The sequence below is a fragment of the Octopus sinensis genome, linkage group LG27, assembly GCF_006345805.1.
Source record: "Octopus sinensis linkage group LG27, ASM634580v1, whole genome shotgun sequence".
Taxonomy (NCBI): Eukaryota; Metazoa; Mollusca; class Cephalopoda; order Octopoda; family Octopodidae; genus Octopus; species Octopus sinensis.
The window spans coordinates 15185568-15212227 of record NC_043023.1 but is presented as its reverse complement, the minus strand read 5'-3'; the positions used below and the strand labels follow the sequence as shown (position 1 = coordinate 15212227).

Below are 26660 nucleotides of genomic sequence, written 5' to 3'. Positions count from 1 at the left end.
ATTTTCAATGCTACGCCAGACTTCACGGTCCATCATGGCATTACGGAGGTCCTGTTGCTGGATGCCTGTATCCCTGGAGATTACATCAGGGTAGGAGAGTGTGCGCCCTCTGATATCACGACCATGGTCGAGACAATGGAATTTACCATGCTACACCAGACTTCATGGTTCATCATAGCATTACGGAGGTCCTGTTGCCGGATGCCTGTATCCCTGGAGATTACATCAGGGTAGGAGAGTGTGCACCCTCTGATATCACGACCATGGTCAAGACAATGGAATTTACCATGCTACGCCAGACTTCACGGTCCATCATGGCATTATGGAGGTCCTGTTGCTGGATGCCTGTATCCCTGGAGATTACATCAGGGTAGGAGAGTGTGCGCCCTCTGGTATTGTGACCGTGGTGGGGACAATGGAATTTACAATGCTACGCCAGACTTCACGGTTCATCATGGCATTACGGAGGTCCTGTTGCCGGATGCCTGTATCCCTGGAGATTACATCAGGGTAGGAGAGTGTGCACCCTCTGATATCACGACCATGGTCGAGACAATGGAATTTACCATGCTACGCCAGACTTCACGGTCCATCATGGCATTACGGAGGTCCTGTTGCCGGATGCCTGTATCCCTGGAGATTACATCAGGGTAGGAGAGTGTGCACCCTCTGGTATTGCAAGTAGATGGCTTCCAGGGGAGAAGAGTAGAAATTACCTCTTTTTCAGCTCTACAACAATGTCCAGCAAACTGAACTCTCCTACCTTTCACAAGAGATGACACAGGTGGTAGTTTCCCATATATTTGCATTTTGGTTGGATGGCGCTTCCACGATAGATTTTGAGCTCTCATAAGGAGGCGAGTGTAGGTTCCATCCAACCGCCTCTCAAGCTTCTTTGATAACGTCCAGGTTTCTGAGCCATTTAGTAGAATTGCATACTAGCTTCATTTCTTTCTAGTTTTTCACATGTCCTTTGAGGTCACAGTCCATGTTTCACTGCCATGTAGCATGGCTTTTCACATGCAGGCATCATACAATCTGCCTTTCACTACCAACAACAGTATAAGTTCTCTGAACTTTTTCAAGCATATTCTCATTCTAGCAGCTCCAGTGTTTGTCCAAGCTTAAACTCTTTGATCAGATCCCTGAGGGTCTGCAGAATTGTTTCGCCTTTGTTCTCTTGAAACTGCTGAAGAACCCGCTGGAAAAGAGGCAATTGCCCTTCTGATATTGTCAGAGGTAAAGGATTAGTTGTAGAAAAACTTGATGAGTCAGGCGAGTGTGGGTGATCATCTGAAGAGGACCAGAGGATATTTCTCATTCAGCTGATTGAGGGAGTCTGTGATACAGGGGACAAGGGAGAAGAGAGAGGAAAGAAGGTGCCTATCCAACAACACCTAAGAATGGCAGAAACTGTTCCTGTTCACTTTTGTCCCCTTCCGCGTGATGAATGAGAATAGTGGATCCTTCACTTCTTCCCCGAAACGGCAGTTTCGGGGAACTGTTCGAATCTATCCCAAGAATTGTTCATCTCAATTCGGTCATCAACCTAACCCTGAACAACGGTCAACCACATAACTTAAAGGAGGCTGCTAAAGCCAAATTCAACAAATCTGACATTAAAGGGGCTTTTCGCCTTCTTTCTTCTCTGTTCTCCCTTGTCCCCTGTACCACAGACTCCCTCAATCAGCTGAAGGAGAAATATCTTCTGGCCCCCTCCAGATGACCACCCACACTTGCCTGACCCATCAAGTTTTTCTACAACCCATCCTTTACCTCTGACAATATCAGAAGGGCAATTGCCTCTTTTCCAGCGGGTTCTGGTGCAGGGATCAATGGCTTATTACCTCAGCATCTCAAGGATGGTGTCTCCCTGTTAGCCGGTGATGCTGGACTCGAACTCTTGGAGCCCCTAACACATTTCATAAACTTCCCATCCTTTACCTCTGACAATATCAGAAGGGCAATTGCCTCTTTTCCAGCGGGTTCTGGTGCAGGGATCAATGGCTTATGACCTCAGCATCTCAAGGATGGTGTCTCCCTGTTAGCCAGTGATGCTGGACTCGAACTCTTGGAGCCCCTAACACATTTCATAAACTTCCCATCCTTTACCTCTGACAAAATCAGAAGGGCAATTGCCTCTTTTCCAGCGAGTTCTGGTGCAGGGATCAATGGCTTATGACCTCAGCATCTCAAGGATGGTGTCTCCCTGTTAGCCAGTGATGCTGGACTCGAACTCTTGGAGCCCCTAACACATTTCATAAATTTCCCATCCTTTACCTCTGACAATATCAGAAGGGCAATTGCCTCTTTTCCAGCGGGTTCTGGTGCAGGGATCAATGGCTTATGACCTCAGCATCTCAAGGATGGTGTCTCCCTGTTAGCCAGTGATGCTGGACTCGAACTCTTGGAGCCCCTAACACATTTCATAAACTTCCCATCCTTTACCTCTGACAATATCAGAAGGGCAATTGCCTCTTTTCCAGCAGGTTCTGGTGCAGGGATCAATGGCTTATTACCTCAGCATCTCAAGGATGGTGTCTCCCTGTTAGCCGGTGATGCTGGACTTGAACTCTTGGAGCCCCTAACACATTTCATAAACTTCCCATCCTTTACCTCTGACAATATCAGAAGGGCAACTGCCTCTTTTCCAGCAGGTTCTGGTGCAGGGATCAATGGCTTATTACCTCAGCATCTCAAGGATGGTGTCTCCCTGTTAGCCGGTGATGCTGGACTCGAACTCTTGGAGCCCCTAACACATTTCATAAACTTCCCATCCTTTACCTCTGACAATATCAGAAGGGCAATTGCCTCTTTTCCAGCGGGTTCTGGTGCAGGGATCAATGGCTTATGACCTCAGCATCTCAAGGATGGTGTCTCCCTGTTAGCCAGTGATGCTGGACTCGAACTCTTGGAGCCCCTAACACATTTCATAAACTTCCCATCCTTTACCTCTGACAATATCAGAAGGGCAATTGCCTCTTTTCCAGCGAGTTCTGGTGCAGGGATCAATGGCTTATGACCTCAGCATCTCAAGGATGGTGTCTCCCTGTTAGCCAGTGATGCTGGACTCGAACTCTTGGAGCCCCTAACACATTTCATAAACTTCCCATCCTTTATCTCTGACAATATCAGAAGGGCAATTGCCTCTTTTCCAGCGGGTTCTGGTGCAGGGATCAATGGCTTATGACCTCAGCATCTCAAGGATGGTGTCTCCCTGTTAGCCAGTGATGCTGGACTCGAACTCTTGGAGCCCCTAACACATTTCATAAACTTCCCATCCTTTACCTCTGACAATATCAGAAGGGCAATTGCCTCTTTTCCAGCGAGTTCTGGTGCAGGGATCAATGGCTTATGACCTCAGCATCTCAAGGATGGTGTCTCCCTGTTAGCCAGTGATGCTGGACTCGAACTCTTGGAGCCCCTAACACATTTCATAAATTTCCCATCCTTTACCTCTGACAATATCAGAAGGGCAATTGCCTCTTTTCCAGCGGGTTCTGGTGCAGGGATCAATGGCTTATGACCTCAGCATCTCAAGGATGGTGTCTCCCTGTTAGCCAGTGATGCTGGACTCGAACTCTTGGAGCCCCTAACACATTTCATAAACTTCCCATCCTTTACCTCTGACAATATCAGAAGGGCAATTGCCTCTTTTCCAGCAGGTTCTGGTGCAGGGATCAATGGCTTATTACCTCAGCATCTCAAGGATGGTGTCTCCCTGTTAGCCGGTGATGCTGGACTTGAACTCTTGGAGCCCCTAACACATTTCATAAACTTCCCATCCTTTACCTCTGACAATATCAGAAGGGCAACTGCCTCTTTTCCAGCAGGTTCTGGTGCAGGGATCAATGGCTTATTACCTCAGCATCTCAAGGATGGTGTCTCCCTGTTAGCCGGTGATGCTGGACTCGAACTCTTGGAGCCCTAACACATTTCATAAACTTCCCATCCTTTACCTCTGACAATATCAGAAGGGCAATTGCCTCTTTTCCAGCGGGTTCTGGTGCAGGGATCAATGGCTTATGACCTCAGCATCTCAAGGATGGTGTCTCCCTGTTAGCCAGTGATGCTGGACTCGAACTCTTGGAGCCCCTAACACATTTCATAAACTTCCCATCCTTTACCTCTGACAATATCAGAAGGGCAATTGCCTCTTTTCCAGCGAGTTCTGGTGCAGGGATCAATGGCTTATGACCTCAGCATCTCAAGGATGGTGTCTCCCTGTTAGCCAGTGATGCTGGACTCGAACTCTTGGAGCCCCTAACACATTTCATAAACTTCCCATCCTTTATCTCTGACAATATCAGAAGGGCAATTGCCTCTTTTCCAGCGGGTTCTGGTGCAGGGATCAATGGCTTATGACCTCAGCATCTCAAGGATGGTGTCTCCCTGTTAGCCAGTGATGCTGGACTCGAACTCTTGGAGCCCCTAACACATTTCATAAACTTCCCATCCTTTACCTCTGACAATATCAGAAGGGCAATTGCCTCTTTTCCAGCAAGTTCTTGTGCAGGGATCAATGGCTTATGACCTCAGCATCTCAAGGATGGTGTCTCCCTGTTAGCCAGTGATGCTGGACTCGAACTCTTGGAGCCCCTAACACATTTCATAAACTTCCCATCCTTTACCTCTGACAATATCAGAAGGGCAATTGCCTCTTTTCCAGCGGGTTCTGGTGCAGGGATCAATGGCTTATGACCTCAGCATCTCAAGGATGGTGTCTCCCTGTTAGCCAGTGATGCTGGACTCGAACTCTTGGAGCCCCTAACACATTTCATAAACTTCCCATCCTTTACCTCTGACAATATCAGAAGGGCAATTGCCTCTTTTCCAGCGGGTTCTGGTGCAGGGATCAATGGCTTATTACCTCAGCATCTCAAGGATGGTGTCTCCCTGTTAGCCGGTGATGCTGGACTCGAACTCTTGGAGCCCCTAACACATTTTATAAACTTGTTCTCATCCGAGAGTGTCCTCGCCTACATTCGTCCCCTGTTCTTTGGGCCAAACTATTTGATCTCACCAAGCCCAATGGTGACCTCCACCCCATAGAAATTGGTTGTATTCTGTGTTGGATCACTGGCCGATGAATTTTCCCCTATTCAGCTAGGAGTGTGTACAAACCTAGGCTGTGCGGCTGCTGCCTCAGACCATCAGGTCTTTCACCATTTTGCTCTTTCCATATATATATATATATATATATATATATATATATATATATGTATATATGTATGTATGTGTGTGTGTATGTTTGTGTGTCTGTGTTTGTCCCACCATCATCACCTGACAACCGATGCTGGTGTGTTTACGTCTCTGTAACTTAGCGGTTCGGCAAAAGAAACCGATAGAATAAGTACTAGGCTTACAAAGAATAAGTCCTAGGGTCAATTTGCTCGACTAAAGGCGGTGCTCCAGCATGGCCACAGTCAAATGACTGAAAGAAGTAAAAGAGTATAAGTTCAGTGAAAATTTAGATTCAGTTGAATGTGGTACTTAAGTTAAAGGCACCAGAATTTAGTATGGTATTATCCATATAATTCAAAATGGGGTGATTACAATCAAAATAAGCAACAAGGATATCCAGAGGTAATGCAGTACGATCGTTTCATGCGACTCCATTTAATTGAACAATGCAAATATTACATCACTTTTAAAATGTAGAGCAATCTTCAGCTGCATAAAAATATAGAATTTAGTTAAATTCAAAAGATTCATTTTTATAGTTATTCCTATTTCTTTACTACCCACAAGGGGCTAAACACAGAGAGGACAAACAAGGACAGACAAACGGATTAAGTCGATTATATCAGATAGGAGTGTGTACGAACCTAGGTTGTGCAGCGGCTGCTCATACCATCAGGTCGTTCACCAATTTGCTCTTTGAGTTCCCAAAGGTCATCCTCAAACTTGACCTTAAGAATACTTTTAACTCCGTCAATCGAGATGTCATCTTCCACACACAGTAAGGGAGAATTCCCCACCACTTTATCACTCTGCTTGGCAATCCTACTGGGAGTCCTCCTATCTTACATTTGGTGATCACCTCATCATGTCTGCCTCTGGAATCCAACAGGCGGAGAACTGGCAGAAACGTTAGCACAGCGGGCGAAATGCGTAGCCGTATTCGTCTGCCGTTACGTTGTGAGTTCAAATTCCGCCGAGGTCGACTTTGCCTTTCATCCTTTCGGGGTCGATAAATTAAATACCAGTTACCAGTCGATAAATTAAATACCAGTTACCAGATGCTGAGGTAATAAGCTATTGATCCCTGCACCAGAACCCGCTGGAAAAGAGGCAATTGCCCTTCTGATATTGTCAGAGGTAAAGGATGGGTTGTAGAGGTCTTAGTGTTAACAGCTCCAAATGCGAGCTCTGGACCACAACTTCTTGATACAGCATTTCAACTATCGTGTACCTTGACTACAAACTGGTATTTATCATCCTTGTGTCTGAACATTCTTCTAACGTCATATTTATTTTGGAAGCACTCCGTCGGTTACGACGACGAGGGTTCCGGTTGATCCGAATCAACGGAACAGCCTGCTCGTGAAATTAACGTGTAAGTGGCTGAGCACTCCACAGACATGTGTACCCTTAACGTAGTTCTCGGGGATATTCAGCGTGACACAAAGTGTGACAAGGCTGGCCCTTTGAAATACAGGTACAACAGAAACAGGAAGTAAGAGCGAGAGAAAGTTGTGGTGAAAGAGTACAGCAGGGATCACCACCATCCCCTGCTGGAGCCTCGTGGAGCTTTTTAGGTGTTTTCGCTCAATAAACACTCACAACGCCCGGTCTGGGAATCGAAACCGCGATCCAATGACCGCGAATCCGCTGCCCTAACCACTGGGCCATTGCGTCTCCACGCCTAACGTCATATTATAGACTCTTTCAATGCTCTGTACTTAACAAACACGAATACATCCATGACTATGCAGACACACATTTTGTTCTCTATTATTATACGTAAGGCGGCGAGCTGGCAGAAACGTTACCACGTCGGACGAAATGCCTAGTGGTATTTCGTCCGCCGTTACGTTCTGAGTTCAAATTCCGCCAAGGTTGACTTTGCCTTTCATCCTTTCGGGGTCGAATAAATAAGTACCAGTTACGCACTGGGGTCGATATAATCGACTTAATCCGTTTGTCCCCTCTGCGTTTAGCCCCTTGTGGGCAATAAAGAAATAGGTATTTCGTCTGCCGTTACGTTCTGAGTTCAAATTCTGCCGAGGTCGACTTTCCCTTTCATCCTTTCGGGGTCAATAAATTAAGTACTAGTTACGCACTGGGGTCGATGTAATCGACTTAATCCCTTTGTCTGTCCTTGTTTAGCCCCTTGTGGGCAATAAAGAAATATATTATTATGTGTACATGACGCACCACAGATACACATGTAATCCTATCAGTAAAATCTTCTCTTAAACATTCTACCCGGTTGTGTCTCTCTTTTCCTTCTGGCACTTATACGCATTTATTCATTTCGTATTTATTGTATCGACCACGTGATGGACAAAGGAGCCATTCTCGTCACCTCTCTTCGCACGGTCGTTTGCAAAAGTGGCTTTACTCGCTACACCGAGCTAAACCTAGTCATTAAGCGTGCCCTGCCTTGGATTATTATATCCTTTCAGTTCTGGAGCCGTCGGGTTTATTTAGAAGTGATGATCTTACCTCCATCCCTGGGTTAAAGGTGTGTGCCTCATTTGGGACACCACAGCCTGCGACTGCTTTGCTCCCTGCCACATCCTGGATGCTGCGGTTAAGGGAGGGTCACTGCTTCCGTTGCTGAACAGAAGAAAACCCTGAAATACCTGACATTGAACTATCTCTTCCAAACTATTACGTTTGAGACGTTTAGAGCGATTGGGTCACTAAGGGCCAAGATCTTGTCAACGAAGGCATCTGGCCTCACCGAGACGTTGGGTGATGTCCGTGAAGATGCTGGGCTTTCCCAACGCCCGTCATAATGCTGCGAGCGTGCAGTGGGCTTCGTTAAACATCGTGGTGTGCGACCAGTTGCTGTTATATAAAAAAAAAATCCCTCAAATGGTTTCTATACAGTTTTTACAGAAAGATTTGGAAGAATTAGATGAAAGTTCTCCGGTAATTTGTGCTTTCATATGAATGAATTTGTCATCGAAATCTTATAAAATACCAATACTCTTTTACTTGTTTCAGTCATTTAACTGCGGCCATGCTGGAGCACCGCCTTTTTAGTCTAGCAAATCGACCTCAGGACTTATTCTTTGTAAGCCTAGTACTTATTCTATCGGTCTCTTCTGCCGAACCGCTAAGTTACAGGGACGTAAACACACCAGCATCGGTTGTCAAGCGATGTTGGGGGGGGGGGCCAGCACAGACTCACACACACACACATATATATATATATATATATATATATATATATATATACGACGGGCTTCTTTCAGTTTCCGTCTACCAAATCCACTCACAATGGCTTGGTCGGCCCGAGGCTATAGTAGAAGACACTTGCCTAAGGTGCCACGCAGTGGGACTGAACCCGGAACCGTGTGGTTGGTAAGCAAGCTACTTACCACACAGCCACAAGTTGTACATGTTTATATGTTTTATATGAAAATAAAGAAATTAAGAAAATTTTGTGATGTAAAAAAAAAAAAACAGGCGATCTTTCGTCTCTAGTAGACCTTTCCGTCGATTTCCGTAAAATTTTTTTTTTTTATATGGGTTGCGCGGAACTTTTGAAGTATTATAGTACATATCACATACATCATTAAACGGACGATAGGTTCAGTAAAAAAGTTTCAGTTATTCTTTTACACATTACTCTGTCTCTCACACACACTAACAGAAGCACTTCACGTACACAACATACTGTCTCCACACCCCATCAAACACACACACCAACACATGTACATCAATGCTTCCCCTGGACGGTAAACTTCCAAAGAACTTCCTCGTCATACAATCGCTTTCTCTTAGTCTCTTTCGCTCTCATTACTTCAAAAGTTCCCGCAAGCCCATATGTAAAAAAAAAAAAAATTTACGGAAATCGACGGAAAGGTCTACTAGAGACGAAAGATTGCCAAAAAAAAATGACATTATGTACATTAAGCAAATATTTTAAAGACCATTTTTCTTCTAAAATATTCAACACGAAATCGCACAATAAAAATATTATGGCAAAGGTAAAGAATACGCACACCACCCGTTTTCATTCGCCCAGTTCACATTTTCAGAAATTAATTATAGCTCTAAGAACATTAACAATTAACCACCTTAGTTTTAGCATCAGACAAAAGCGTGAGTAAATTACGGGACGCACAACAATCTTGTATTTAGTTCGTTTCGTTGACGTTCCGTGTCGGCTTTTTGCTGTGTCTTTCAATAATATTTTTTTCCCTAGATCGCTTAATTGTGCAATTAAAAATATTTCATATTAAAAAGCGACTAATATATCATCAGAGGTAAGATATTAATATTAATTGTATTGTTCAGTAAGCTTCATAAATTATACCTAGGGAAATCGGGATTTTTTTCTTGTCATCGCTATGAAAAATCACCAGATTTTTAATTTCTTTTATTTTGCTAATCGTATTCATTCAAAGCTGTCTATTGTTTTATCACAGATGTATCATTTGCTAAACATCTGTATTTGCAGTTTATTCTCTCAAAATGATACACGTTAATAATTCTATCCACTTTCAGCTCCTCAGAATAAATAATCTGCAACATCGCAAAGCACCAATAGCAGACTGTATCAATGTGGCAAGTGATACCGTGATACTATGATACTATGATAGAGCAGACACAGTTTTCTACAGACAGAATAGGCATCTGTCATATTCTGGCAAGGAAACGGCCCAAGTGTCTGTATACCTCTCAGACCTGTCTAAATTCGATCGGATGGAACCATATAATTGTTCATGAATTTCCATTAATTGTTTCGTTAATTACTTTTCTCGCTGTGTTCAGCTCTGTGTGGTTGTAGTCACTCACACACGCACTCAAGTAAGTTAACCCATTATCCTTCATATACGCGTACATACGTCTGTCTATCTATCTATTAATCTCTCCCCCCTTTTTTTTATTTTATTCTATCCCCCCTTTTTTTTTATTTTATTCTATCCCCCCTTTTTTTTGTCCTCTTTCTTCCATTTACGATCCCTTTTGATCGAAAACCAAACCCCCTTCAGCGCGCGTCTACAATGAGTCTACGATTTAAAAAAAAAATGTTACCATTATTTTTTGTCCATTTTAATGATGCTTTTTTCGCTATTATATAAGGGAAGTACTCTCCAACTCTAAAAATAAAATGTCTTCGATGAGTCAACGATTAAAAAAAATTACCATCATTTTTCCCCATTTTTAATGCATTTTTTTTTGCTATTTTTTGGCTATAACTCTCTAAAATTGCTTATATAGTTATTTCCCTTACAAACCCGAGCAACGCCGGGCGATACTGCTTTTTTTTTTTATAAATCCATGTTCGAATATATGTATATATGTATATGTTCGAATATATGTATCATAATGATAAAAGCTGATAACGTTTCACCTATTCACCCCTACGCTTCTCACAAAACAAAATGAAAAAAAAGACAAAAAGCCGTAGGGGTTTTCGAGTGGGGTCAGCTGCCCTGACCTCCTACGATGCCGCAAATGCCTTATTTTTGTGGTTTGGGAAAAGTGGGGGCAGGGGAGAGAACCCTCGGAATTGTTGGAAAATTCCCTTTTTCCGTTAATTGAATTATGGTGAGCTCCTAATATGCCACAAAACCCTTTTCTTTGTTCAGAAAACGGGGCTGGGATGGGTGGAAAAGCTCGGAATTTTCACACACCTCCCTCCCCGATTTCTCAGTGAAAAGGTTTGGGCAAATTTTTCACTCGTTTGTGAGGGAATTTTTCCAGTAGCACTCGGCCTATTAGAAAAAAACAGCCAAACGTCTCTAGCCACACCGCACCATCTTTGTTGAGCAAAACGTACGCATATGGAGTAGCTGTGTGGTAAGTAGCTTGTCTACCAACCACATGGTCCCGGGTTCAGTCCCACTGCGTGGCACCTTGGGCAAGTGTCTTCTACTATAGCCTCGGGCCGACCAAAGCCTTGTGAGTGGATTTGGTAGACGGAACTGAAAGAAGCCCGTCGTATATATGTATAGTATATATATGCGTGTGTTGTGTGTGTGTCTGTGTTTGTCCCTATCATTGCTTGACAACTGATGCTGGTGTGTTTACGTCCCCGTTACTTAGCGGTTCGGCAAAAGAGACCGATAGAATAAGTACTGGGTTTACAAAAGAATAAGTCCCGGGGTCGAGTTGCTGTGTGGTAAGTAGCTTGCTTACCAACCACATAGTTCTGGGTTCAGTCCCACTGCGTGGCACCATGGGCAAGTGTCTTCTACTATAGCCTCGGGCCGACCAAAGCCTTGTGAAGGGATTTGGTAGACGGAAACTGAAAAGAAGCCCGTCGTATATATGTATATATATATATATATGTGTGTGTGTTTGTGTGTCTGTGTATGTCCCCCTAGCATTGCTTGACAACTGATGCTGGTGTGTTTACGTCCCTGGTACTTAGCGGTTCGGCAAAAATAGACCGATAGAATAAGTACTGGGCTTACAAAATAAGTCCCGGGGTCGAGTTGCTCGACTAAAGGCGGTGCTCCAGCATGGCTGCGGTCAAATGACTGAAACAAGTAAAAGAGAGAAAATATGGTAATTTTTCGTTATCTTTCTGTGTGTGTACTATAATGCCGTCTTTCCGAATCAATGGAACTACATTTCGATTACACCCTCCCCAGTAGTAAATCTAAATCACGTGATCACGTGACCGACCAGGCCATCAGATGTTGTTACACAGCGCTGGTCACAATGCGCTTCGCATTGTTTTAGTCTTCGAATGAACGCCACCCGCCCCGCGGCTAAGCAAGCAGGCAAACAAAGAAAAGATGGTGAAGAGTACAGCAGGGATCACCACCACCCCCTCCGGAGCCTCGTGGAGCTTTTTTTTAGGTGTTTTCGCTCAATAAACACACCACACACAACGCCCGTCTGGGTAATCGAAAACCGCGATCCTGCGCGACGCGAGTCCGCTGCCCTAACCACTAGGCCATTGCGCCTCCAGTAAATCGAAATAATCATCATCATCATCATCGTTTAACGTCCGTTTTCCATGCTAGCATGGGTTGGACGGTTTAACTGGGGTCTGGGAAGCCAGAAGGCTGCACCAGGCTCCAGTCTGATCTGGCAGTGTTTCTACAGATGGATGCCCTTCCTAACGCCAACCACTCCGTGAGTGTAATGGGTGCTCTTTACGTGCCACCTGCACAGGTGCCAGACGAGGTGCCACCTGCACAGGTGCCACGCTCGGATGGGGCTTTTTACATGCCACCGGCACGGAGGCCAGGCGAGGCTGGCAACATGACAATCAATAATAGATCAATTACAGTGCAATAAAGGATCTCTAAGTAGGGGGGTCCAGAGGGGTCAGAGAACTACTTACCTGGTCAAGAGGTAAAGCATCGTTATCAACCATTCGCATTATCCGCTCCAACCGCTGGATATGAAACTTGTGTTTGTCCTGCCACTGCTTCAACTCTTCATACCGATCGTTTTTCTCTTTGTCTAGTTTAATAAGGAAATAAAATCAATGATAAGCAGTGTCTTCCTATGAAAAATTATCAGTTACTACTACGATATTGTTGATGAAACTTGTTCTTTGTCTATCTCTTTCTCTTTTACTTGTTTCAGTCATTTGACTGCGGCCATGCTGGAGCACCGCCTTTAGTCGAGCAAATCGACCCCGGGACTTATTCTTTGTTAAGCCCAGTACTTATTCTGTCGGTCTCTTTTTGCTGAACCGCTAAGTTACGGTGACGTAAACATACCAGCATCGGTTGTCAAGCAATGCTAGGAGGACAAACACAGGCACACGAACATATACACTCACATACATACATACATATATATATATATATGTATATATATATATATACGACAGGCTTCTTTCAGTTTCTGTCTACCAAATCCACTCACAAGGCTCTGGTCGGCCCGAGGCTATAGTAGAAGACACTTGCCCAAGGTGCCACGCAGTGTGGACTTAACCTGGAACCATGTGGTTGGTAAACAAGCTACTTACCACACAGCCACTCCTGCGCCTATATATATATTGAAACAATAAGTGTGAAGGTGCATAAACACATTTGTGCACCCATGGCACTTTCAGCACCCCAGATGCACACTACTGCCATATTCACATTGATCTTGATGGACCCTGGCCTGTCAGGCAATGTTATACTTCCATCTTGACATGCATTGATCATTTCACTCGTTGTCCTCAAGCCATTCTTCCAGATGATATTTCTGCTTCTCTGTAGCATGAGTCCAGGTATCAGGTTAGATATCATGTTACATGGTATCCAGCGGCGAGCTGGCAGAAATGTTAGCACGCCGGGTGAAATGCGTAGCTGTATTTCGTCTGCCGTTACATTCTGAGTTCAAATTCCACCGAGGTCGACTTTGCCTTTCATCCTTTCGGGGTCGATTAAATAAGTACCAGTTACGCACTGGGGTCGATCTAATCGACTTAATCCGTTTGTCTGTCCATGTTTGTCCCCCCTGTGTTTAGCCCCTTGTGGGTAGTAAAGAAATAGGTATTTCGTCTAAGCCTCACTTAGGGTAGTTTTATCGTGTGGGTACTTGGTGACCTCACTAGTGCTGGTGCCACCCAGTATCCTTTGTTAAGTGGTTGGCCTTAGGAAAGGCATCCAGCTGTAGAAACCATGCATTCGTTCTTGTCAAGCCATTTAACACATGCCAGGAAAAGAGGATGATAAACGATGATGATGGTGATGATTTAGGCGGTGAGCTGGCAGACACGTTAGCATGCCGGGCGAAATGCTTAGCTGTATTTCGTCTGCCGCTACGTTCTGAGTTCAAATTCTGCCGAGGTCGACTTTGCCTTTCATCCTTTCGGGGTCGATAAATTAAGTACCAGTTACGCACTGGGGTCGATATAATCGATTTAATCCGTTTGTCTGTCCTTGTTTGTCCTCTCTGTGTTTAGCCCCTTGTGGGTAGTAGGATCTTACTAAGATTATCAGTGCTCAAATCATCCGTAGTTCAAGTTCCCATCTGGCATCCATTGGAATGCTTGAGTGTTTCCATCAAGAGTTGGAAGCCTTTTATTTCAAGTTTGCAATGTTTTGTTATAAATGAGCTGCTTTCTGACGTCCTTTATAAACGCTTATTAAAACCAGATTGAAATAGATTCTGTCACAGCTCTACTCTTCATACGTCAATTCACAGAACACTTTCTCTAAATTAGTGACCACACCTTCAACATATGTGAGTGCAGTTTGTTTTTATTATTAATAAAGTTAAGAGAGGAAAAGTCATGATGGGTTGGTTCACTAAATTGTAGTTATGTTTGATGATTCGAGCGAGGTTGTTGCCAGTACTGCCTGACTGGCATGTAAAAGGCACCCACTACACTCTCAGAGTGGTTGGCGTTAGGAAGGGCATCCTGTAGAAACTCTGCCAAATCAAGATTGAAGACTGGTGCAGCCATCTGGTTCACCAGACCTCAGTCAAATTGTCCAACCCATGCTAGCATGGAAAGCGGACATTAAACGATGATGATGATGAGGATGATGAACATTACCTAATTTCATTAATATAGATCTGCTCAGTCAGGGATAACCTCGGGTTAAACAACAGTGACTTAACAAGTTACTGAAGATAGTAGAATGTTCATCATCATCATCGTTTAATGTCCGCTTATCTAGCATGGTTGGACGGTTCGACCAGGATCTGGGAGGAAACCACGGGCTGCACCGGCTCCAGTTGATCTGGCAGAGTCTGAGCTAGTTTCTACAGCTGGCTGCCCTTCCTAACGCCAACCAGCCTCCCGTGAGTGTAGTGGGTGCATTTTACGTGCCAGATGAAGCTGGCAACGGCCACTATATCTCCTTCTCCGCTCACACTGACTACCAGCAGACTAGTGAATTCCTGCGAACTCTCAAGCCTCCACATGTTGTAAGTATTGTTACTGCTCTCTGCCTCCTCCTCCTCCTCCTCCCTCTAATTATAATGATGATGGTACCTAATTCATCATCATCATCATCGTTTAATGTCCGCTTTCCATGCTAGCATGGGTTGAACGATTTGACTGAGGACTGACGAACCAGATGGCTGCACCAGGCTCCAATCTGATCTGGCAGAGTTTCTACAGCTTGATGCCCTTCCTAATGCCAACCACTCGGGAGTGTAGTTGGTGCTTTTACGTTCCACCGGCACGAGGGCCAGTCAGGCGGTACTGGCAACAGCCATGCTCAAATGTTGCTTTTTACGTGCCACTGGCACGGAAGCCAGTCAAGGTGGTGCTGGCATCCACTGTCCAATATTCTGTAGTTCAACGTTTTACATAATATCTGAAAGAAGAGGAGCTGAAGTCCGTGTATATGTAGACATTACACAAGGTTGTATCATATAATTTTAATATCAAAATATATTTCAAAGACGACCTAAAGGATTATATCCACAGTTTATCATTATGAAAATGTAGTTATATTTTCTATTGTTGAATCTCTGCTTTTTAAGTCTTTCCTATATCTTCTTCTGTTTCTGTGTCATTTCAGGAGGTGAAATGTTTGTGGTATAAAGGAGTTTTTACATCAGATACATCATCAATATTGATTATCACTTGAAGATTTCCCATTCTGTTTGAAGATGGAAAAATCTGCAAAGATGTTTACATCATCTTCAGATATTGAAGACCAGAACTGCTGGAAATGTAGCAGAAGTATTTGAATCTACAGAGAATTATATAAATAACAAAGCAAATATATGTTTTCTGCTTGTATAATATAGAACAAAAAATGGATCCTCAAGAGATGACAGAAGAAAGTGAAGATTCATCATACCAATGTGATATCTGTAAAATGTCTTTCTCTAATCAGGAAACTCTTACTGTTCACGAATGTATTCATTCAGATGGAAAGGAATATCACTGTGATGTCTGTGGTGAATCATTCTCTGAAAACGACAGCCTTATTTCTCACAAGTATATTCATACAGGAGAGAAAGGATATCGCTGTGATGTCTGTGGTGAATCATTCTCTGAAAACGATAGCCTTATTTCTCACAAGTATATTCATACAGGAGAGAAAGGATATCGCTGTGATGTCTGTGGTAAATCATTCTCTTCCAGAGGTAACTTAGCTAATCACAAACGCACTCATACAGGTGAGAAACCATATGACTGCGATATCTGTGGTAAATCGTTCTCTCAAAAATGTAACCTTACCTCTCACAAACATATCCATTTAGGAGAGAAACCGTATCAGTGTGATACCTGTGGGAAATCATTTGTTCAGAAGATTCAGCTTACATCTCACAAATACAGTCATACAGGAGAACATCCATATCAATGTGATATTTGTGGTAGATCATTCTCTCGAAAAAGCCACCTTGCTTGTCACGAATACATTCATACTGGAGAGAGACCACATCACTGCGACATCTGTGGTAAATCCTTTTCACAATCAAGTACTTTAGCTACGCACAAACTTCTTCATACTCATGAAAAGACACATCATTGCGATATCTGTGGTAAATCATTCTTTCAAAAGAGTGGGCTTATTTACCACAAATCCGTTCACGCAGGAGTGAAACCATACAATTGTGACTTTTGTGGTAAATCCTTCCCGCAAATGAGAGGCCTCACTTATCATATGTCAATTCACACAGGAGAGAAACCATATGAATGTGATATTTGTGGTAAATCATTCTCACAAAAGAGTGGCCTTGCAGATCACAAATCCATACATACAGGTGATAAACCATATCAGTGTCATATTTGTGGTGAATTCTTCACTCATAGAAGCAGCCTCAATTCTCATAAATACATTCATTCAGGAGAGATGCCATATCACTGTGATATATGCGGTAAAGCATTCATTCACTTAGGTAACTTAACGACACACAAATACATTCATACAAATGAGAAACCTTATCTCTGTGACGTCTGTGGAAAGTTGTTCTCTCAGAAGACTGGTCTTACTACTCACAAATACACTCATACAGGAGAGAAACGATTTGAATGTGAAATTTGTGGTCGATTATTCTCTCAAAACAATAAACTTAAATATCACAAAAACATTCATTCTGGATAGAAACCATATCACTGTGATAGTTGTTGTAAATCATTATTTCAAAGGGATCCTTTTGGTTTGAACGGCAGTTTTTCTAGCGGTGTCATATGAAAATGTCACCCATAATTATGACACTAGTATCGATCTATTGCATTTCAATCTGTTTTAGGGTTAGGGGTGAGGGGAAGGGTATCCTTTTTCCTTCAGAAATGTAAATAAATCCAATCTGTTTCTTAAACGAGAGACATATTCATACGACACAGAATGTTTTCACCTCAATAGATGTCATTGATTGGTTGAAATTGCAGAAATTGAAGAAAAAAACCCAACAAATATCTTACAAAGTATAGAATTTTCTCAATAAAGCCAAGAGAAAAAGATGTTTTATAAACACATTCTACCAGTATACGAAGTTTAAAAGTGTTTAGTTACGAGGAAATTATTTTTAAAAACTGCCGGTCAAACCGAAAAGATCCTTTCGAAGAAGTTACCTTGCCCCTCACAAAAATATTCACACAGGAGAGAAACCTTATCACTGTGATATTAATTTAATCACCGTGAATTAATTTAATAAACAGAAACAAAAATAAAGTTGTCTTACTCTTTTTCTCTTACCATTTTATATGTGGGACATTCAACCAGAAGATGTAATGGTGACACATAATTTATAGAATTCACACAGTGGATCAATGTATGATAAAAGTTACACAATTCTTCAAACCAACCTGCAATAAACGTTTATTTTGAAGCTATATAATTTGGTGATATTGTATTTAGGAATGGTCATTTTGCCAGTTTAACCCTTTCGATACCAGCCCGGCTGAAACCGGCTCTGGCTCTGAGTACAAATGTCTTGTTTTCATATGTTTTGAATTAAAATCTTCCACCAAACCTTAGTTACAATTTATGTCCCTAACACTAGCTTAATAATAACTAAGTTATTTGAGTAAATTCTTTGTTATATTTAAAATTAAGTGAAAGGAACACAGAGCATCTCAACAGAAATATGGTAACAAAAGGCTTAAAGTCACCATGATATTTTTACCCTTTTGATACCAACCCGGCTGAAACTGCCTCTGAATCTGTAGTACAAATGTCTTGTTTTCATAAGTTTTTAATTAAAATCTTCCACCAAACCTTAGTCACAATTTATGTTCCTAACACTAGCTGAATGATAACTAAGTTATTTTACTAAATTCTTTGTTATATTTAAAGTAATTGAAAGAAATAAAGAGAATCTCAAAATAAATACAGTAACGAAAGGGATAAAATATATAAGAGAAACAATTCTTAACCCTTTCATTACCAACTCGGTTGAAACCGGTTCTGGCTCTGAGTACAAATGTCTTGTTTTCATAAGTTTTTAATAAAAATCTTCCACCAAACCTTAGTCACAATTTATGTTCCTAACACTAGCTTAATGATAACTAAGATATTTTACTAAATTCTTTGTTATATTTAAAGTAATTGAAAGAAACACAGAGCATCTCAAAATAAATACAGTAACGAAAGGGTTAGCCAATAAAAACACACGCACTATATATTTGGTGTTACTTTGCTTCAGTGTTAATTATTTTTTACATTAAGCTTAATCTTATTTTGGCTGAAATATTTCAGCCAAAATAAGATTAAGATTAATGTAAAAAATAAATAACACTGAAGCAAAGTAACACGAAATATATAGTGTGTGTATTTTTATTGGCTAAACTGGCAAAATGACCATTCCGAAATACAACAATATCTGTTTCAACACACGATTTCACATCAAAAATCTTGCAAAACATAAATATATATATATTGTTTTATTTAGGAATGGTCATTTTGCCAGTTTAGCCAATAAATAACACACAAATAAGAAAGCAAAGGACCACTGATGAGGTCACAGGAGTGTGAAGAAAGAACTCTGGCCGAAATAAAATTAAGATTAATGTAAAAAATAAATAACACCGAAGCAAAATAACACCAAATATATAGTGCGTGTGTTTTTATTGGCTGAACTGGCAAAATGACCATTCCGAAATATAACAATATCTGTTTCAACACACGACTTCACATAAAAAATCTTGCAAAACAAATATATAAACGTAATTTGGTGATATTATTTGATTAAATATCATAGGCGCAGGAGTGGCTGTGTGGTAAGTGGCTTGCTAACCAACCACATGGTTCCGGATTCAGTCCCACTGCGTGGCATATTGGGCAAGTGTCTTCTGTTATAGCCCCGGGCCAACCAATGCCTTGTGAGTGGATTTGGTAGACGGAAACTGAAAGAAGCCTGTCGTATATATGTATATATATATATATTTGTGTGTCTGTGTTTGTCCCCCTAGCATTGCTTGACAACCGATGCTGGTGTGTTTATGTTCCTGTCACTTAGCGGTTCGGCAAAAGAGACCAATAGAATAAGTACTGGGCTTACAAAGAAAAAGTCCCGGGGTCTATTTGCTTGACTAAAGGCGGTGCTCCAGCATGGCCGCAGTCAAATGACTGAAACAAGTAAAGAAAGAGAAAGAGACAAACAAATGGTTGATATTGTTCCTTAAATGCTAATGATGGTGGTTATCTAGTGAAGATGTGATGGAGCCAGTTGGTAGATGGTGGCCCTGTGAAAGGTTGTGTGAAGAAAATATATTTCCCAGTCACTGATCTATCTCTCTATCCGCTCAGTCGAAGTCAACTCTCGGTCACTCATTGGATCAGTGTCCTCCAGTCAGTTCTATCCTGGGCCGCTTCCTTCAGATTGGCCATGTCCATTCCGGTATCACTCTTGATGGTGTCAAGCCAGTGGGTTCTTGGTCGGCCTCTTCCTCTCTTGCCACTGACCATTCTGAGTATGATGTCCTTCTCCAGGGATTTTCTCCGCATAATATAACCGAAATATGCCTGTCTATGCTTGGTGATCCTAGCTTCTAGCGACATTTTCGGCCTGATCTGCTTAAGAACTTCTCCATTGGTCGGCCTCTTCCTCTTTTGCCACTGACCATTCCGAGCATGATGTCTTTCTCCAGGGATTTTCTCCGCACAATACGACCGAGATATGCCAATCTATATCAGTCACTGATATAATGTTAAAATTCGACAATGGAAGGAAAGTGTTACAGCCCCTAACTTGTTATATTGTAAGTGGACCCGGCCACATCCAAGTCACCAGTCTAGCGTTGCATTCTACTGACAGATTCCAGTCACTTGAATATCCGATGTACATTTAAACCGTCTGGAAATTTCATCGTGTTGTAACCTCTCTCCGTTCGTTGTCATGGTAACGGTGAAACTTCAAAGCTATTATAATTATATAAAGGCGGCGAGCTGGCAGAATCGTTAGCACGCCGGGCGAAATGCTTAGCAGTATTTCGTCTACCGCTACATTCTGAGTTCAAATTCCGCCTAGGTCGACTTTACATTTCATCCTTTTGGGGTCGATAAATTAAGTACCAGTTACGCACTGGGGTCGATGTAATCGACTTAATACCTATGTCTGTCCTTGTTTGTCCCCTCTGTATTTAGCCCCTTGTGGGCAATAAAGAAATGGGTATTATAATGACTCAGAGTTATGTCCCTTAGAACAGAAATATTGCCTTCAAACTTTACATTTCGTCTGTTTTCCTCTTCGACCAAATCCAGCTAGAATAGCCTTCTGCTGTGTCCCATGTTGCCTCTAGAGGGCTGATTCTTTAAATCGTTAAGTACTTAACGACAAAATCTCTGGATCGAATCTCTATGGCGAGATGCCGCTGTGGTGGGCGCCTTAAACATACAGGTCTTCACGGTCTCTCCTTGCTGCCTAAATGTTGGTGGCTTGAATCCCTTCAGTTCTGGAGCCGTCGGGTTTGGATCTATTCGGTTTGAACGGCAGTTTTTTCTAGCGGTGTCATATGAAATTGTCACCCATAATTATGACCCTAGTATCGATCTATTGCAATTCAATTTGTTTTAGGGTTAGGGGTGGGGGGAAGGGTATCTTTTTTTCTTCAGAAATGTAAATAAACCCAATCTGTTTCTTAAACGAGGGACATATTCATACGGCACAGAATGTTTTCACCTCAATAGACGTCATTGATTGGTTGAAATTGCAGAATAAAAACAACAAACATCTTACAAACCATAGAATTTTCTCAATAAAGCTAAGAGAAAAAGATGTTTTATAAACACATTCTACCAGTATACGAAGTTTAAAAGTGGTTAGTTATGTGGAAATTATTTTTAAAAACTGCCGTTCAAACCGAAAAGATCCGAATTCTTCATTTTTATGTCTTTCTCATCATTACTACTATAAGACATGGGGTACTATTTAAGAAAAGTGGTCCCAGTGCGCGCATCCGCGCTAGCTAGTCGATCCTACAACGACTACCTAAATATTTTTTTAAAAACAAAATAAATAAAACACAAAAACACAAAGGATCGACTAGTCACGACTAGCTAGCGCGGATGCGTGAGTACGCGAGTGCGCGCACCGGGACGACTCTTCTTAAATAGTACCAAGATATGGTAGATAATCAATTTTCTATCATATGTAATTTTTTTTTTGTTAATTTTGCGGGTGGAAGGCACAAACGGCAGTCTTTCCCTATACCCTTATACTTTCTCTGTACCCTTATACTTTCTCATTCACTGCGACCCTTTTACTCCCCTGGCTCCCTTACAACCCTCTGCCGTTTTTCTCCCGCTTTTATTCACTGCGATCCTCCTCTTAATAATTCCTTCCTACCTATAAACCTATTTACATTCTTTCATTCTGTCATTCTGTCATTCCGTCGCTGTTGACCTGTTCGTTTAATCATCTCTCCTACCTTTATAGAATCAATTCCTCCAAGGTATTTCCGACCCCTTTTTAAACATAACCTTATCTCTCTCATTACATTCTCCTGTAATCAATATTCCGTTATTTTTTCTTTTAAAAATATTTCTTAAGGTTAAGTTGGTGGAATCGTTAGCGTGCCTGACTCCATTTCTTGCGTATATCAGTTCCGAGTTCGAATCCCGGCGGTGCCGATTTTTTGCCTTCCATCCTTTCGGAATCGATCTGATTGATTTATTCCGTTCCTAAAATTTCAAACATTGTGTATTTAGCAGAAAGACTATGTCTTGTCTTTCTTTTTTTCTTTTCTTCATCTTTTACAGATGCAAACATTGAGCGACCGTCAACCTGATCTTAATGTAGTGCTTTTCAAACGTTTTGCTGGAGCGGAACCCCAAAGAAGCATTCCACTGGCTCGAGGAACCCCTGTGCAATAATTTAATAGTCTTATGCACACATACCTGCACAGGAGAATTAAAAATTACTGCCGATTTTAGCAGTTTTGTAACTTCTTGCGGAACCCCTGGACTCTACTGGCAGAACCCTGGTTGAAAACCACTGTCTTAATGAATGTCCATTCGGTACTACTTAAGAAGAGTGGTCCCGGTTCGCGTAGTCGCTCATCCGCGCTAGCTAGTCGTGACTAGTCGATCCTACAACGAGTACCTAGCAAAATAATTTTTTTTTTACACAAAGTAAAGAAAATTTGGCGATCCTTCGGTATAGGTACCGTGGCACTGTCATGCTTTTAGCTGTCAGAAGTGAAAGTCGTCAACTTCGTGTATTTACGCCGTTTATTTACGTACCACCACCCTTTTCTCCCACCCCTAACCCCCCATATATATTTTAAAAAAAACACTTTCTTGAAATGTATCGGGTACTTCCGGTACCTATACCGAAGTTACGGTGAAATTTTTTTAAACAAAGTAAATAAAATACAAAAACACAAAGTAAGGATCGACTAGTCACGACTAGCTTGCGCGACTACGCGAGTGCGCGCACCGGGAGCACTCTTCTTAAGTAGTACCTGTTCATTCGTTGTTTCTGTTATTATTTCATGGACAAACATTAATTTTTGAACTGATTCATATTTAATTATCATCATAAATGTAAATAAATTAATAAAAAAAGAAAGAAAAAGAATTCCATAACGTAATTTCCAGGTAAGGGGTAATGTATAAATAGTACAATGGTTTACTTTACGAAACGAAGAAGAGGTATAACTAGAGTTTAGTGCCCCGCTGACGAAATTTTTTTTTATTCCCACGAAAGTTTCGGACCCCAGTTATGGAGTCATTTGCTTACTGCCAACTAGCTCAACTATCAAACTAGTGTCCACCTAATCACGAAAATACTCTGGTTGAGTTCAGTGGAAGATGTGCGTTATAGCAAAACCCAACTGGGATCTTTTCGGTTTGAACGGCAGTTTTTTTCGAGCAGTGTCATATGAAATTGTCACCCATAATTATGACCCTAGTATCGATCTATTGCATTTCAATCTGTTTTTGGGTTAGGGGGAATGGTATCTTTTTTCTTCACAAATGTAAATATACAAATAGGCACAGGAGAGGCTGTGTGGTAAGTAGCTTGCTTACCAGCCACATGGTTCTGGGTTCAGTCCCACACCTTGGGCAAGTGTCTTCTACTATAGCCTCAGGCCGACCAAAGCCTTGTGAGTGGATTTGGTAGACAGAAACTGAAAGAAGCCCATCGTATATATATATATGCGTGTTTGTGTGTCTGTGTTTGTCCCCCTAGCATTGCTTGACAACCGATGCTGGTGTGTTTATATTCCCGTTACTTAGCGGTTCAGCAAAAGAGACCGATAGAATAAGTACTGGGCTTACAGAAGAATAAGTCCCGGGGTCGAGTTGCTTGATTAAAGGCGGTGCTCCAGCATGGCCGCAGTCAAATGACTGAAACAAGTAAAAGAGAGAGTATACCCAATCTGTTTCTTAAACGAGGGACATATTCATACGGCACAGAATGCTTTTTACCTCAATAGACGTCATTGATGAGTTGAAATTGTAGAAATTGAAGGAAAGAGAAAAACAAATATCTTACAAACCATAGAATTTTCTCAATAAAGCCAAGAGAAAAAGATTCTATCATTATACGAAGTTTAAAAGTGTTAAGTTAGGTGGAAATTATTTTTAAAAACTGCCGGTCAAACCGAAAAGATCCTCCAACTGTTCTAAATGGATAAATAGGGATGACAAATGTGAAATTTGGTGTATAAAGTGAATGGAGAGCTGCTCACCGATGATGCCAGAAGTGTTGCCAGTTGGTGTAATTAACGAGAAAATGTAAATGAGTTACTTTCCTAACTTTTTGACTAATTTTGTACATTCCTAATTTTAAATTACGGGGCACATCGTAATCAATATGGCGTTGTGTCATATTGCACCCACCTGGAGTCAATTTCTTTGACTTAAAAAAACAACCTTTAAGGCGGTGCTCCAGCATGGCCACAGTCAATGGACAGAAACAAGGCTCATAACTACTCTCTTTTTCACTCTTTTACTTGTTTCAGTCATTTGACTGCGGCCATGCTGGAGCACCGCCTTTAGTCGAGCAAATCGACCCCGGGACTTATTCTTTGTAAGCCCAGTACTTATTCTATTGGTCTCTTTTGCCAAACTGCTAAGTGACGGGGACATAAACACACCAGCATCAGTTGTCAAGCAATGCTAGGGGGGACAAACACAGACACACAAGCACACACGCGCATATATATATATATACGACAGGCTTCTTTCAGTTTCCATCTACCAAATCCACTCACAAGGCTTTGGTCGGCCCGAGGCTGTAGTAGAAGACACTTGCCAATGGTGCCACACAGTGGGACTGAACCCGGAACCATGTGGTTGGTTAGCAAGCTACTTACCACACAGCCACTCCTGCGCCTATTTTGTACATTCCTAATTTAAAATGTTGGTGTTGATCGGGGCACATCGTAATCAATATGGCGTGTCGTATTGCGCCCTCCTGGAGTCAATTTCTTTGACTTCAAAAAAACAGCCTTTAAAGTCGGTGCTCCAGCATGGCCACAGTCAACAGACAGAAACAAGTAAAAGAATAAAAGAAAGGCTCATAATTACGCTTAATTATTATAGGAATGTAGTAAAATTTCATTGGATCTTTTCCTTTTGAACGGCACATGTCAACCAAATTTCTAGTTAACTAAACACTTTAAAACTTCGTATACTGGTAGAATGTGTCAAAATAAAACATTTTTTTCTCTTGGCTTTCTTGAGAAAATTGTAATTCGTTTGTTTACCGTAGTTTAATTTTTCGAATTTTAACCAATGAATCGCCTCTAATTGAGCTAAAATCATTTGCTGCGTCTAAAACTGAGACAACGTCCTGTCACTAACCTTAACCCTAACCCTAAATTTTATTTTCCATTGCTTTCGTTTTAGCCTTTCGTTTTTTTCTTAATTGTTATCCTTAAATTAATTTAACAATTAAGAAAAAAAATGAAACGAAAGGCAAAAATTTAGGGTTAGTGACAGGATGTTGTCTCAGTTTTAGACGCAGCAAATGATTTTAGCTCAATTAGAGGCGATTCATTGGTTAAAATTCGAAAAATTAAACTACGTTAAACAAACGAATTACAATTTTATCAAGAAAGCCAAGAGAAAAAAATGTTTTATTTTGACACATTCTACCAGTATACGAAGTTTAACCCTTTCCTTACTGTATTTATTTTGAGATGCTCTGTGTTTCTTTTAATTATTTTAAATATAACAAAAGATTTAGTAAAATAACTAAGTTATCATTCAGCTAGTGTTAGGAACATAAATTGTGACTAAGATTTGGTGGATGATTTTAATTTAAAACCTATGAAAACAAAACATTTGTACTACAGAGTCAGAGCCGGTTTCAGCCGGGTTGGTAACAAAAGGGTTAAAAGTGTTTAGTTAACTAGAAATTGTGTTGACATGTGTCGTTCAAAAGGAAAAGATCCAAATTTCATTTGAGTATTCTCAGTAGCTTATAGTGTTATTTTTCTATTATTTCAGGATATCAGATGACATTGGAATTAAAGAATTATGTTTTACCCTGGATGCATCACCAACACTTATTATTATTCAAGGACCACAGAAACATGTTATTTTTTCATAAAATCTATGATATGTTTCCTCAGAACTGAAGTATATAGTGAAAAGAAAACAATGTCTTTACTTCACTGTCTGGAATGTGTACCTGATGCTTTGGGATTCTAATTTAACTCAGATTACAAAGTAATTAGCTGCATCTACAGATATTGACTAAAATTACAGTTGATATAAATTTTGGGGGAGGTGGCCAGTTGAATTAGATTGACCCCCAGTACACAACTGGTACTTGATTTATCGACCCCAAAAGGTTGAAAGACAATGTCAACCTTGGCGGAATTTGATCTCAGAACATAGCGGCAGATGAGATACCGCTAAGCATTTTGCCTGGTGTGCTAACATTTCTTTCCTGTTCTCGACACAAGGCCCAAAATTTTGTGGGAGGAGGCCAGTTGATTAGATTAACCCCAATACACAACTGGTACTTGATTTATCAACTGCAAAAGGATGAAAGGCAAAGTCAACCTTGGCGAAATTTGATCTCAGAACATAGCGGTAGATGAAATACCTATTTCTTTACTACCCACGGGGGCCTAAACACAGAGAGGACAAACGGATTAAGTTGATTACATCGACCCCAGTGCATAACTTGTACTTAATTTATCAGCC

The 26660-nt window shown here is 41.4% G+C and overlaps 2 protein-coding genes and 1 long non-coding RNA gene across 3 annotated transcripts in view; 2 read left to right on the top strand and 1 right to left on the bottom strand.

Annotated features, from left to right (window-relative positions):
- Positions 1–26660, bottom strand: part of LOC118768138 (zinc finger protein 708-like) — a 184623-nt gene that overhangs the window by 130786 nt on the left and 27177 nt on the right. The window lies entirely within an intron of this gene.
- The window catches only part of LOC115225220 (zinc finger protein 665-like), a 29808-nt gene continuing 12351 nt past the window's right edge, over positions 9204–26660 (top strand). Inside the window, exons 1-4 of the mRNA XM_036513894.1 lie at positions 9204–9446; positions 9688–9990; positions 15621–16089; positions 16174–17148. Coding sequence (XP_036369787.1) covers positions 15861–16089; positions 16174–17148 — 1204 coding nt within the window. The 5' untranslated portion in view covers positions 9204–9446; positions 9688–9990; positions 15621–15860. The remainder of the gene's footprint in view (positions 9447–9687; positions 9991–15620; positions 16090–16173; positions 17149–26660) is intronic.
- Positions 21841–26096, top strand: LOC118768145. Its single transcript, XR_005004006.1, has 2 exons — positions 21841–21946; positions 25956–26096. It is a non-coding gene; the product is annotated as an uncharacterized LOC118768145 (long non-coding RNA).